Source organism: Emys orbicularis, chromosome 13, assembly GCF_028017835.1.
Source record: "Emys orbicularis isolate rEmyOrb1 chromosome 13, rEmyOrb1.hap1, whole genome shotgun sequence".
In the NCBI taxonomy this organism is placed as follows: domain Eukaryota; kingdom Metazoa; phylum Chordata; order Testudines; family Emydidae; genus Emys; species Emys orbicularis.
Window position 1 is genome coordinate 42,324,515 of NC_088695.1, and position 15,439 is coordinate 42,339,953.

Sequence of the window (15,439 nt, forward strand, 5' to 3'; positions counted from 1 at the left end):
CAATCATCTGACTGTCATTCACTTTGTACAGGTGGCCTCTTATCACAGTGACCAAGAGAATTTCTGGAGACTTGGATATGTGTGCCTATCCCTTATCAGTGACACATCCTTGCTCCTAAATGCAACTGTTAGACATGGTGCTGTTTATCCTCCTGTGAGGCATGAAGTGATTGTCAAATGTGAAGAGCTATAGGCCATCTGTGATATGGAAAGTAGAGATAAACAGGTGCCACTGAACATGCTACAGAGAAATGCTACATTTTCACAAATGAGGAACTGACATACTCTTTTGAGGCACTACCCAGCTAGCAATTCAGGGAAGACTAGCTTCAAGTTATGTGCATGTATAACTTCCAGTAGTCCACATTCCTGCTGTACCCCCACTTTAGTGGTTTGATAAAATACCAAAATAATTAATTAAATAATTACTAAATAGTTACTAGTGAAGTTCTAGTTCTACTGTGGTGCTCAGAAATCTATACAATATCATCATAATCAACATTAAATGATGAAACTGCCTATAAATTAGACAATCACTCCCTCTACTGGCTCTATAGAGTCACAATCCTTTCTAAGCCACTGTAAAAAATGAGCTGGGGAAGACCCTCTGATACGTCCTCTGCAAGGGAAGGAGAGTGCCACACCTTCCTGAATGGCAAGATAGAGCCCCTCAGAGAAGGTAACAGACAGTCTCATATTGCATGATCTTACCCAAACAATCCTTGAGAAATGACTTCTATATATTCACATTAAGGCTTCATAATACAAAAAAGAATTCTTCTTTGAATAGCCTTATTTCCTCTAACGATTTACCTTATGTGAATAATAATAAACACTCTCCTGCTGCAGTGCTCTAATGCACTGCAGACCAATATGAATATAATTCAAGTATTTTTAAAAAAAAGTAAAAACCGCCCTCTTAAAATTCAAACAAAACCTTTTGAAGAGACTGAATACAAAAAATTCAGATCTATGTTTTCAGAAGTGATTAGTGATTTTAGGTGCCCAATTTGAGACACCTTAAAAAGCCCCAATATACAAAGGGCAGGTGCTCAACACTCAGAAAAATCAGGCCCCTTTGAACTGTCTCAAGTTGGGCAACCAAAAATTGATCCACTAAGAACACTAGTCACTTTTGAAAATGTAGGCCTATGTGAATGCAAAGTATCTATGGTTCTCTTTTCTGCAAACACACATAAGCAAAACTGAAATGCCATATACAGGGTCCAACCCTGAAACCACAAATTCCAGGATGCAGGCCCCTAAGTATACCAAGTCTGCTATCATCATACAGTTAGAAATAATTCTGAAGGCAAATTGTCTTTAGTTTCCTCAGTTACTAATATAAAACGTCTCTACAATTCAGATGAATGTGAGTTGACTGTTTCACATTATGTTTCTAAACAAGGAAACAAATGCCAATTTATGCAGAATTTCCCCCCTCTGCTTTCTGCTGGTGAAATTAAAGATGGCATTGGGAACCAGATATCACAGGTCTGAACAGCTGAGGCCAACTCTTTTTGTAATCAGCATGCTCCAAACTTCAATGATGTTTTAACAATTGATTAAATTAAGCTAAGGAAACAATTCAATCAGATTACTGAGAGAAAGGATGTTCTCTTCTACTCAGGGTGACTGGTTTGTTAGTATAAAAAAAAAAAAAAAAAAAAAAAAGATAGCCCCCGCCCCGGTACAATTTAGTCATCAAGTTGTCTGTGGCCTAACCTTGATGAAGATACAGTAACACCACAGCACATCTTATCAAGTTATGGTTATATTAACACAAGTACTGTTTAAATTAAAAAGCTGCTTTCTCTGTCAAGGTCCGTAATTGCTCAAATGATGAAAGCCACATGAGCAGAATGTCTGTTTCTTGAAGTCAAGCATTAGTGGAAATTTGTTGTTTGTGAGGCTCTGAAAGAGTTCTTCAAATATTGTACATCACTGCATTTTTAAGACCCAAATCGACTTTGTGAAGTGGCCTCGAACAGCATAAAACCACATTTCATTCAAAACTGCAATTTTGATTGAGAAAGTTGTCTAAATTACCTTTATGCTAAGGAACTTACTGACAAGGAAGTTCACATTGCTTATGCAAAAATAAAAATATTTTCCAATGATTGTTGTCATATTCACATATATCCCCTTAAAAATTAGGGCCAAAAGAGAATTAAACTAAGATTACTGCAGTGGTTCCATGTTTATTACAAGAATTAATAAAATGCAGGAACTAAAACATCACGTAATTGGACAACGTGACTGCAATTACAAGGATTATGAATCCTACCATAAACACTTGTCTGCTATAACTAGTCTGTAAACAAGAAACCGAAAGGATTAGTTTTACTGAATGGTAGTGCTGTCGTAAATACAAAAGTAAACCAAAACACACAGCAATCTCATAAAACCTGTCTCCTGACTTTTAAATGCGACACATTTATTACAAAGATAAGAACATAGAACTGAAGTACTAAGTCAGAACTGGCAGTCCAAACAGATTCTTAATTCAAACAAGCACTTCCAGAATAAAATTTTTTAGAAACCAATTTAAAAAGTTGTTGAATCTCACTATCAGTGAATCTGTCTACAAAATCTTAGAATAAATAAAGCTTAATATACTGGAGCAGTTAATGCAGTTTTATTGGTTTTTAATCAAGGTTGGGTGTGATATGTATTTTTGTATTCTGTTCAGTTATTTCTGTTAAAAGTCACAGTAATGCTGATGGGTTTTGTATACTAACAGCTTTCAGCTTCCAGACATGGGCATCATTTCAGAAAAATTTTGATGGTGGGAAAAAGAGGGCAAAATTGTGTCAGCATATAGAACATTATATTATATTCTGTAAAATTGGCGGGGGATTAGAAGACATAATGGAACATATACACCTGTGAAATGTCGGGGGGAGGGAAGGAGGGAAACCAAGGTCACGGGGGGCAATTCCCCTCCCCTGCCCTTGCTCTACAGCAGGGGTAGGCAACCTATGGCACATGTGCCAAAGGCGGCACGCGAGCTGATTTTCAGTGGCACTCACACTGCCCGGGTCCTGGCCACCAGTCCAGAGGGCTCTGCATTTTAATTTAATTTTAAATGAAGCTTCTTAAACATTTTTAAAACCTTATTTACTTTACATACAACAATACTTTAGTTATATATTATAGACTTATAGAAAGAGACCACCTAAAAACGTTAAAATGTATTACTGGCACGCGAAACCTTAAATCAGAGTGAATAAATGAAGACTCGGCACCCCACTTCTGAAAGGCTGCCGACCCCTGCTCTACAGTAAATGATGCCCTTGCTTGCACATACTGGGGATAAACCTGCCACTTGTGGAGACCAGTATCAGCAGAGTGCAATTTTCATTGCACAAAATATAAAGCTTATTGGCAATCTACTTTTATGAGAGTTCTTTGCATCTTTACTGGAGAGAACAGGCAAACATCTGCCACTAGACTGGATAGCTAGGTCACATGTTTTGCAGTCTAATTCTTCCCTAATTTACATGTGCATCCCACATTGAAATCAATGGAATTACAAAAGGAGTAATTCAAGATAGGACTACTAGAGATCCAAGTATACAGTCTGCATTCTACATGTGGAATAGAATTGATGACAAAAGTAAAGAACAGATTTTTTAAATACACAAAAACAGTTCAGTGAAAAATGTCAGAAGTTTATGCAAAACAAAACTATTTTGCTCACACTTCTGATAGGGACATTAGAGCTTATAGGCCTTCTCGTGTCCTTCGTTGATTTGAGAAAACAGAATTTTTAGTGTCATTCATAAAGTGTGTGTATGGCATTAACCAACTGATAAGTGTTACAATTTTCAGTGAGTGTCAATCATTGCAAAACTTGGTCTGACATCATAGAGTTTGCACTAAGTTAATTCAATTAATATATCAGACTCTCAGCCCTTTAAGAAGATGATGCAAGATGATCTTGTATATTGCACCCAAGCACTTCAGACAGTAACTATCAGATATGAAATTGATGAAACAACTTTACATAGAAGTTAGGCAAAGAAATATGGAAGAGTTGAATAGAGGAGTCTATCAGATGTTAAAAAGTTCTGACTTTACATCATTTTTATGTGGAGCCAAGGAATCCTAGCCTAGAGACAGAGTTAGTTATTTCCCAAGTTTACAAATAGAATCTGCATCAACTTAGTCAACTGGCAAAAATGCTTTTTCAAAGATCCTAATCTTTTTGATGAAGGGAGAGCTTGTTGGATATTCTGTTTTTTTCCAAATGATTAAGCTACACCTTCACCAGTTATCTTACTGCACTGGAACAAAACTCATCTTCAAGATCAAATTAAAAATGATGGGTCTTGGTCAAATAAACAGCTATTTACTCGGAGACTAAGGAGATGCACGCAGTTGTGCATGCTCACATCATGACTTCCATGTTTCCTAGAATAGAACAGGTGTATTGACTTTCGGCAAATCCCTGAAGCACAGTCCCCAACTTGAGAGCACCCCAAATCTCATATCAGAAGGTAAACATAAATGTTTCTAAGATCTTGCCTGATCATGAAGTTATACCACTTTAACTCTACTAATAGAATTCAAAAGTGGTAGAACTGCCCTCGTGTGGATGCAGTTATATTGGTACAAAAGTACTGGTATACACTGGTATAGCTTATTTATGTAAATTTAGTGGAATAAACTATACATCAGAATAACTGCATCCATACTAGGGGCGGTTGTACTGATTTAATTATTTTGGTGAAAAGTCACACCTCCAACCAAAATAGTTAAACTGGTACAAAACCTGTGTGTAGACAGGACCTAAAGTTCTGCTGGGCAGACTGTGATGATCTGGATATGATGTTAAGTAAGTAAAATGCAGCTAAGCACAGCAACACTACCACAGGTCTCCAGCTCCAGTGAGCCATCGTCACCTGATCTTTTTAAATCTTGGTTCCTCTCATTTGTTTGCAAAGACAGAAAATACCCACCCTGGTCAGGAATTCATCAGCTAGTTTAGTACTGAAATTTCCCCTAAGAAGCACTGGAGAAGAGACCTGGTGGTTTATGCATGAGTGTGTGTATGTTTTACCATCCTTGTGTTCTGAGAAAATATTGTTGTTGTTATCTTTATTTAATATGTTTATTCCTGGTAAGGGACACTGGTGGAAAAGTCGGTTGGTCAGGAGTATTTCCCTAAAGTTCTACTTAATGGAAACTACTTAGTACTTATTTTCATCCCATGACGTCAGTGTACTTCAAACATTACGTAAGCCTTTAATGCTTTTGTGAGGGATTATACTTGTTTCACAGATTGAGAAACTGAGCACAGAGCATGTATACAACTTTCCTAAGGCACACAGCAAGTCAGCAGGAGAGCCTGAAATAGAACCTAGTCACATGTTCTAATCTACCCTGCCAGCGGATCGAATTTTCATTAGTCTTGAGCAAAATTATCTTTGGGGCCATTAATTTGACTGAACACCTGTGCACTGTCTCGAGTACAGAAGCAAGAAGCTGGATACAATCCTGCTCTACCGTTTGAATACATTCTGTTGAGAAGTTTGTAGAAATAAATGGAGTTTAACCTTTTGCTAACTCAGTCTCTGAGACTTAGAGGCTCTATAATGTTCTCCAAAGTCCCCACAACTGAGGCAATTTAAAATCCATGCTGACTCATGCTATGATTAGTCGGGGTATGGTTAGGATCCAGACATAGGTTACTGAGTGCCAGCTGGAGCAAGTTCTTATTCTGACATCTTTGCTGTTCAACTATCTGAAAGATGGGAAAATGGCTTTAAAGAGTGACTAAGTTATGAAGCAGATGTGGAGGGATGGTAAACAACGGGCTCCCTCAAGGGAGCATTTCCCCATAGACCAATTAGAGCCTTCTAAACTCTGGGTCAAATAAGCCCTTGTAGATCAACTAGATCCTTCAAAAACATTTCCAATAAGTCACCATCAAAATTAAAACAGGGAAGAGAAGATGTGGAATTTAAAAAGAAAAGGTTTGCTAAAGGAGACAGCTGAAAATCATGCCCAATGGCTACAATCAAAATCTAGTTCCTATCTAACAAACTGTTTCATCTATCAGAATAGATTTCTATGTTAATGGGAGGCAGGGGGACACGAGAGGGGGAAGACCTACCTGCCCCCTCTCTTTAAGTGTACATCAAATACTTCTAAAAACAGACAGACTTTTTTCAAGCTATAACACTCTGTCAATCTTTGAACTTTTTTCAAAAAAGGACGTTTAAGCTATTCTTCATCTGAGTGGACTGACAAAAGATCCTGCATCTTTACGAAAATACCAAGGTGACAAAAGTCACAGCCATGACAAATGCCTTGCTTTGGGGATACGTTATGCCAGAAAGAACCCAGACTGAATTTCAGCTCCCAGGGATTGCAGTAAGAAAATCATCACTTCACAAGTTATCACCTTTGACATTGAAAGACCAACACAATACCCCACAATGCTATTTTTAAGAAGTCTCTTTTCAGAGCTGAGCCAATGTGTGTTTTCTGGTTTATTAGTTATAGTATTTTGCTGAATCATTGTTTACATAGAGCAAGGCTGCAGCTCTTGAACAGAAGTCAAATCTGGGTTCGCTATAGTACAGACAATTCTTCTCTGGGCATGAAGAAAAGATGCTGGATCCTTTACTACTTTGTACTTCCTCAAATTTTACTTTACTTTTATAATTCTGTGAATTTAGTGGTTTTCAGTTGGGAAGAGGATATCATTTCCTTAAATTCATCCTGCTGCTCACCTATAAAAGTTATAACATTGGTGCCAGGCACTCAGTACCTTGCACAGCCAAACCTCTAGGGCCTTCATTTGGCACTCCTCCCTCAAGCAAAACTCATACTGAAATCCAAGGGCCAAATTCTGCTCTCAGCAGTTTCACAGGGTAGAACTGGAAAAAGAGGGAAGTCGGCTTTTCATCAGAATAAGTTTTGCTAAAGAGAACCCTCAAAGTGGGCTGCTTTTCCCAGGTTTACCAGATCCCAGCCTCCTACACCAGTCTACATCTTCTATACAACTTTTCAGGCATACAGCATATTTGGAGTGCTAAAGACACTTTATAATCACTGCAATCTGAACGTCAACAGCTTTACAAATCCGTTCTTAATAATGGTATGGTAGCCAAATGAAAAATAAGAGAGGGGCACCTAGATAGTTTAAGCCGAGATCTTGTGCTTTGTTTAGAAAAATGTTTTGCCAAACATAAGAGAAACCGTTGTGGGGTGGTTCTGTTTGTATTTTCTTAATATTTCAGTAGAAATAGTTTAGGTTGCAGACACTAGGGAACATTTATATCTATCTATTGTAGTAGTGAACAATAACAGGAAATGAGAAATAAAAATGGAGTATAAGCACAAGTGAAGCTAATTATGTGTCCAAATTGAATGAAACGGAAAAATTAAACAAGTCACAAGTAGTAAAGTGTAACTACATGGTTAGTTTCAAAAATTTAAAGGTTATCAGTAACACTGGGTAAAGTGTTTTTAAAATAAATGGTTTATAACTTGACAGTGTCCTTTTAATTCTGCAATAGACGCAAAACATAATGAATATCCTTTTTACCATCAAGCTAAAAAATTCCTGTTCAAACCAAGTGGTCATTACCTTTGTGATCAACAGAAGGTTTGAAGGCTTGAAGGATCTTCGGCACCGCTACTCCCATGTCAAGTTCAGTTAGAGCTAGCTCATTCATGAAATATGGCAGCTGGAAGAAAGGAGAGAATACAAAAATCAACTATAAAGAGACCAGGTGTTCTGTGATATTTGGAAGGCGGTTAAAGTATATTACATTTGAGAAAACGTTTAGCTGAGTTACCAATTAAAGGACACACAAATGACGATTACATGCAGAAATTTAAATTCTAGGATTTAGCATTCCTTTATTTGAAAATGATATTTTAGAGGATGCCTTGGTTTATAAACTCTGAGCCAATGCATTTTTAATATTTCCATTCCAATCAGTTGTGTGCACCCAATCAAGAATACAAATTTCAACCTACAGCAATAGGTTGATACATTGTCAAACACTTGTATCCCACATTTGACTGATAAATGAACTGTATGCTCTATTGGTCAAAACAAACAAAAGGTGTAGACCAAGAATGAAGTGTAGATACTTGGCAGTTTGCCAGACTTAAAATGATCAGTTTTTTGTTTTTAAACATGTTATCCAACTGCAGTTACACACTTTTTAGTGGAGAAATTCTGCAGTTAGGCTGATATTTTAAAATAATAAGACCATCACTACTATTATCCACAGCAAACTCTGCCTGGGGTCTATGCCTTTTATCCTACATCATGCTACTAGTACTATATCTTGCATGTGCACAAACATACAAAATAGGGATTTAGAACGAAAGCATATGAATGCTAATCATATAAACATTATTAAGATATAAATATATATTTATAACACTATATGCAAAGGTACTTTCATTCTGAATCCCAGTGTTTACCTATATAATTTCAAACACATACATGTCCTAAACTGTGTTATACATGGTGAAGAAACCCTCATTTTTCTATTCTTGTTGCTGGAGGCTCATACATTCCCTAACTCGCACTGCCCTGTGCTATGCTGCTCATCGGTCACAGTACACATGCTTTGCCTCTCTGCCTCCATCCTAGATGTTCCTTGCCTAAGTGAAGAGATTAGACAAATTGCTAAACAGCTGTTTTATTTACTAGGGGAAAGTAGTAATTTCAAGGAAAATGCTGTAGGTGAGAAAGTACATTATGAACACACTCAAGCAGTCCGTAATTAGAAATTATTTAGGGCTTGTCTACACTACCGCTAAAGTTGATGCAACTTACGTTGCTCAGGGGAGTGAAAAAGCCACCCTCCTGAGCCACATAAGTTACATCGACTTAAAGCACTTCTACACTGTGCTAAGTCGGCAAGAGAGCGTCTCCTGCCAACACAGCTTCCGCCTCTCATTTATGTGGAGTAATTACATTGACAGGAGAGCGCTCTCCCGTCGACAAAGCGCATCTTCACCACATGTTCTACATGGGTGCAGCTGCATTGCTGCAGCTGCGCTGATGTAGCACGGTAATGAAGACAAGCCCTATGCTGATGTGACTGAGTCTCTTGCAGCACTGTTTCCAACCAGGATAATGCTGCCTTTTCTAATTTTGCCCAAGACACAGCAATTCCCCCTCTATCACTGCATGGATTAATACCAAATGTAGGCAAGGGGAACTTCTGCTGGGTTTAGATTGGTGCCATCACTGACAGCATTACAGAGTTCAAAGCTGGCAGATGCATTATTTTCTGTAATAACATTCCTGCTGAGATTCCTGGAGGAATTAAGGGGAGAAGTGTGGGAGGGAAATGAAAAAGGCAGCAATTTAGCCAACCAAATTAAGGGAAAGTTCCTAACATCAAGATGCTCAGCAGGGATGAGACTGTTCTAAGCTGGTTGCACAGTAATCAGACTGCTCTAAAGGTCATATAATAAAGTACTGCAGCTTGCAAGAGGAAGAGGGTTAAATGGGCTGTTTGACATAAGGTGAGGACAGCCTTGAACAAGAACACCATGAGCACAAATTTGAAGACTACAATAACCTCAGCAATTCAAGGCACCAGGACCCAACAGGGAGGCAACTAAGAGCCCAACATCTTCCCATTCTCCACTGATACGTGGCCACTATTTGGGGGAGTCACATGGTAATGCCATTGCTTGGGGCCCTCACCATGCAGACTGAGCACTTTACAGACTATGTAGTCATTGCTGAACAAGGTAAAACATTTGAAATATTAAAGGCTAGACTATGGCATCTAGGGGTGTTTCAGGGCCACACGGCCAGGAGCAGCTTGGGAAGATATTGTGCCACATTCAGACTCTTTCCCTCATGGAAAAAATTATTTCTAAGACTTTAGAGGAAACCCACATGTCACCTATGAAGTCCAGAAGCAGCATAGAAGATTTATTGCGCGTTTCCCCCACTTTACTTTTACAGTGATGTGAAAGAAAGCTGAGAAGTGCTGGCTTATTTGAACCTTGAGTCAGTGGATGGAGCCCACTGAAACAAAAGGCCCACCCCCCCAAAAAAAATAAGAGTGGGCCCACAGTCCCCAGGACTTAATAGAGGACAAAGAATGAACAAGGGGCAGTTCACAGGGTCAAAACAAGGGACCAAAAGAGAGAGACCAAGCAAAGAACTGCAGCCAACACCCACTGCTCAGAGGAATCATCTGGACTCCACTTAGAGGAACTCTGCCTGGATGTGTGAATGGATGAGGGACCAGACACAGGCCCCAAAATCAGAGACCACCACCCTGAAGAGTGAAGCCCACCTGCTGAGACCACCTAGGGTACCTGTTGTGGGGGGTAGGGTTCTGTGCTGTGGACAACTCCCAACAAGAGACGGCACTGACACCATAAACGCATTCCCCACAGGACACCAAACCATCAGAGGGGCTAACTTTGTTACCAGCAGACTGAATTTGCACTGACTGCCAAGGAGGTGAAAGGCCCAGAACAGCAGAAGGGCAGCAAATGAGAGAAAATATATTGTATACCTTTGCCAGTAATAGCAGCGAATATTTATAACAGAGTAGTGCCCTATACATTTATGGTGTTTATCAGCATTTCACCTCTCTCTCTCTCTCTCTCCCTCCCCATTCCAATTTTTTGCACTCAAACTGTTCTCAAGATGTTTGAATAGCTTGCTTCAGTGGCTGTGGAAACAGCCCTGGGTTTATTGCTTTCTTTCAGTAGTACAAGGCGCACTCTCACACAGCTGGTTTTGGCAGCTAAATTCCAGTGCTGGTGACAGCAGGTCCACTCCTTCCTTTGTGTTTAGGAACAGACTGATAAACACCCCCACCCCACAAGTTGTTGAACAAACCTGTGATTAGCTGCTGCTATTTGGAAGAGTTTGAGAATGCAAGGGGCAGACCACGAAAGTCAGTCAAAACCCTCTCTCCTTTTCTTTTTTGAGCTTGTGCATTAGATAGCACAATTATACCCCTTTGCCCTTCAGATAGCTGCTGCCTTTACCACTACTCCCACAGAGAATCCTTGTTTGTAATGGATTTCTGAATTTAAAGTGTGCTCATATGGGCACAATTACAGCTACCTGGTCCCCACCCCTTCCTGTTGTCAATATACCATTTCTAAAAGCAGTTTGCATTTCACTGAAATCCTGAATCCTCATCGGGGGTTCCTGTTCAGATGTGCCAGTGAGTAGAGAAACAATACACTATAGCACAATGGGTTTGCAACATTAGCCTTAGAGATTTGCTGGTCAGGCAAGCTTAAAATGCTATAATACTACTGCTTAATGCTAATACAGTAATACTTTCCACCTCTCTCAGAGGACCTCTGTGTGTTTTGCAAACATCCATGAATTCAGCCTCCACACCCCATGAAGCAAACAATTACTACAATCTACATTTTGCAATCAGATTAAGTGACGTGGCCAAGATGCCACCGTGAAATCAGTGGCAGAGCATGATTACATCTAACTACTCCTTTTGTCATTAACAGGGCTCAAGACACTATTTCAAAGTACAAGATATTTCAAAAAAGTATTTTTAAATAAATTCTTTTTATAAATCATGTAACTAAACTTAAAAAAATATCCTTTTTTATGTTGGAGTCCCCAAGGAGAGATACCTTTATTTTGCTGAGTTTCATTTGGATCTTCTTGGACACAAGATCAGACCAGTACTTTTCTCCTAAGAAATCCCAAAATATTCTTCCAAGCAAAGCATTTACCCATGCCTCCTGTTCCTCTTCTTCAGCTACCGTATGGATATCTGGCAACTGGCAACACAAACATATCATTCAGTTATGGAGCACAGCTTAGACAATCTAGTCATACTGCCTAAAGAAACATTTCCCTCTAGATCTGGTCTACACTGGGAAATTCATACTGTTCGTTAACACATATTAAAATAATGTCTACACTGTTTAACAAGGACTATAATCTTCAAAATCATGTAAACTGATCATGGTTAACCCTCGTGTGTGTCTGTTAATGCAATAAAATTTCTCAGTGGAGACCTAAACTAGACAGATTTGGAGTCATTTGCAGCAAAGGATGAAGGTATTCAAGTTATCAGATAGTCACACAGACTATTTTTAATGCTAACAGCAAAACCAACATTTTTCATACTAAAAGATACAAAATTCCACAGCACAGCAGATAAGAATCTGACAAGTGCTTAGGTCTCCTTCCTGCCCAAACCCACTTGCCTTATCAAGTCCGAAAGCAAAGCTAAACATTTTTTTGCTAAGCAAAACTAAATCAGAAAAAAAGGAATATGAGGAAAATGTGAGATAATAGAAGGGAAAAATCCTTTGTATTCTTCCTCCACTTTATGTCCAAAAGTCCACTAATGGAATGACCAGAGCTATATACAGTTAAAGATGAAGACTGAATCAGTGAGAGAGAGGAAATAGGTTAGGAAATGATTCTTTGCAAAGTTACAGGGGTTCAAGCACAAAAATGCAACATGACCAGACAACATGAAGCAAATCTCCCACATCACTGACGTTTGACTGTATGTCTGAAGAAATTATACGGTTTGCTTTCCACTGAGCTGGGAGTTTTGCAGCAATATCTGAATGGATCATGTCTTGATTCATTTGAGAGTAATCTCAAACAAATGAAGACACAATCCATTTGATACGGCAACGTTCTGACTTCAGCTATAAAGGCAGAGCCAACCAAAGCTACATGCCAATACGTACGCACCTCCACTTTCAGATTCAGATGCAGGGAATCTGAACTCTACATTGAGGAGAGAAAGAATGTATGTGATTTCTCTATAAAAAGTTTAGAACAGGGGAGAGGTACAGGAAAACTTAATTCAAAGACTCCTAAAGCACAGTCTTTCAGCACACTGTATTATATACATATCTCCTCTTGTTCATGGGAGAAGTGTGTGCATAAATATTCCTCTCCCCTCCCTCCAAATCTACTCCCAAGAAGCTCAAAGGAACATGGTCAGTCCTTTGACTGAGTACACTTAAAATAAATGCTTGCTCAAAAGGAACTGACCTGTTATTTAGATTGAAAGCTCTTCAGGGCAGAGACCATCTACCATGGTTTCGTATAGTGCCTAGTACAATAGGGCCCTGATTCACAGATAAGGCCAAAAGGGACCATTGTGATCATCTAGTCTGACCTCCAGCATAAAACATAGGTCATAGGACTTGACTGATTCATGTCTGGGGCCCCTAGGTTTTACCATAATACTAATATTGTGAGTAGGGAGCTCCAAATATACATGCAGAATTCTAGTGGAGCCATTAGTGATAGAAATACACCAGTTAAAAGAAACTTCTAGTCAGTAGAACACAGAAGCTAAGTTGCTGTGTCTCAAACGGAATGTATTCATTAATGGAGCTTTGCTCAATGGCTTCCTTGAAGGAAATCATCTTCCCCCACCCCTTCAAAAATGTGTGCATCAACTTTCACACCCAAATTCCAGGATAAGGCTAATGGCTCACTTGAAGGAGATTTTAAAACATTTGGACAGGAGGATAATGGCCATTCTGCGAGATGCCTTAAGCTTACAAAAGGCTGCCCCAGCTGTCAACTGAACTCAATATTTCTTGCTTAAAAACAAATCTCTGATGTGTTTATTGTTACAGACAACTTAATCTTAATGTGCATGTTTAAACTTACAGGAGGAGGAAAGTGACTGCCACATTTCCCAATCAATACTGTTTAGTGATGCATTTCCAAGCTGCTTGTAAAATTAATGCAAAATTAGAAAGCTTTTGATCTTTTTTTTTTTTTTTTTAATTAAAAAATGCAACTGACAAGTACAACTAATAGTTCTTGGATGGTGTATGGAGAAAGTTCTTGCTCAGAAATCTCATGAGACTATGTTCTGAATAATGCTCTAAGAAGTTCCTTTTATATAAAAGCCTCATTTGAATTTTATTGTAAGAAAAGCCCCACATTCTAAATTGTCGTGGAACATACATTAGTCAAGCTAGCATTAAGAGTCACTGATGGGACTTTCATTAAATAAAATTGATTTTTAAAAGCTAGCTTCTCTGCTTTGAGGTGATGCAGAGTTGATTTTCCTGAGGCAGTGTAGATTGCACATTTCCATGCTACTCTAGATCTCATTAAAAAGAAACAAGTTTAATAGGGAAAAAAACAGCAGCAGGCAGTATATTTACAGTGATAAACTGAGACACTGATAATATACGTGGCACATGTTTCAGTCTAAATTCTTTTATGCGCACCAAGAGGATGGTCTTAAAATGCCAATTATAAACAAGATATGCATAGATTTTGTGCTCTCTGAGAAGCTCCACAACTTAACAATAAGTGACTCTAAACACATTTAAAATCTGCCATATTAAAAAGGGGCATAGTGCAGATGGCAGCTTGCCTAGGACCATAGGAGGTGGCATGTTATTTTGCTCAAGACAGAAGGATCAAGTTTCCCAAGTCTGGACTCTGGTAAAGTGATAACTTGATTTGAAGTGCAATTAGTTTCACTAGCTGCAACAAGTTTTCCCCCTGGCTCCACAGTATCTTTGTTTATTTTTTAAATTTTCTGTGTTGTTGATATTTCACATGTATATCCCCATACACAAAAAAGGAAGCTTTTTTTTTTTTACCATTTTAAGTTAATATTTATCCCCCCTGCTTCAAACTCTTGTTTTGGCACAGCAATCAGCTAGACACAGTGGCTGCTCTGAAATCAGCTGAACAGGATTTCTTTCCAACCTTAATATTCCCAAGGGCTGTGACTTTATACAAAAAGAGAATTTGCTGGATTGCTAAATTCTGTCATGACCCAAGTTCTTGCCAGCACTGTTTCAGAGGTTGAGTGGCCAGGATCTCTCCTGGCCAGGGCCAATGAGCACCAAATCAGCTCGTATCATGTACTGTACGTGGTCCTCCTTAACTATGAGCTGTATGAGGGTCCTGAAGTGCAGATTATTTTACATGCCACAAAATATATATTAAATAAACTGGGGTCACATTTTATATTAAGGTTCCATTTATTAAGGATAAATGAATGGATTAATAGGTGTTTTACTAAATAGTTGAGCAATTGGAGAGTCCAAGAGGTGAAGAGACTCCTGATAAGCCATGGTTTCTCTACAACACCCACTCATAACACGTACTACTCACATATATAACATGCTTATAACATGTGTTAATCATTTAGTAACCCTTTATAAAAACGGAAACTTAATATACATACATACATACACACATACACAATACCCATGGTTTAGTCTTTGTGTGGAAGGTTGCATCTGAAAGCAAGTAGCAATCTAAATAGAAAAGTGGATAGTTCCATTGCTTTCACTCAATTAACTCTCTTGGAAGGGCTCCTGCATTAGAAACTATGTCTCTTGGTCTTGGAAACCAAACAAACACTCAAAAGGTCATCAGATGACATTTACATCAGTGATGAAATCCTGACCCTATTTGAGTCAATGTGGCAACAAT

The 15,439-nt window shown here is 38.7% G+C and overlaps 1 protein-coding gene across 1 annotated transcript in view; it reads right to left on the reverse strand.

The window, feature by feature from the left end:
* The window catches only part of TEX2 (testis expressed 2), a 109,512-nt gene that overhangs the window by 18,097 nt on the left and 75,976 nt on the right, over positions 1–15,439 (reverse strand). Inside the window, exons 6-7 of the mRNA XM_065415037.1 lie at positions 11,623–11,772; positions 7,604–7,703 (exon numbers count right to left, since the gene is read on the reverse strand). Coding sequence (XP_065271109.1) covers positions 7,604–7,703; positions 11,623–11,772 — 250 coding nt within the window. The remainder of the gene's footprint in view (positions 1–7,603; positions 7,704–11,622; positions 11,773–15,439) is intronic.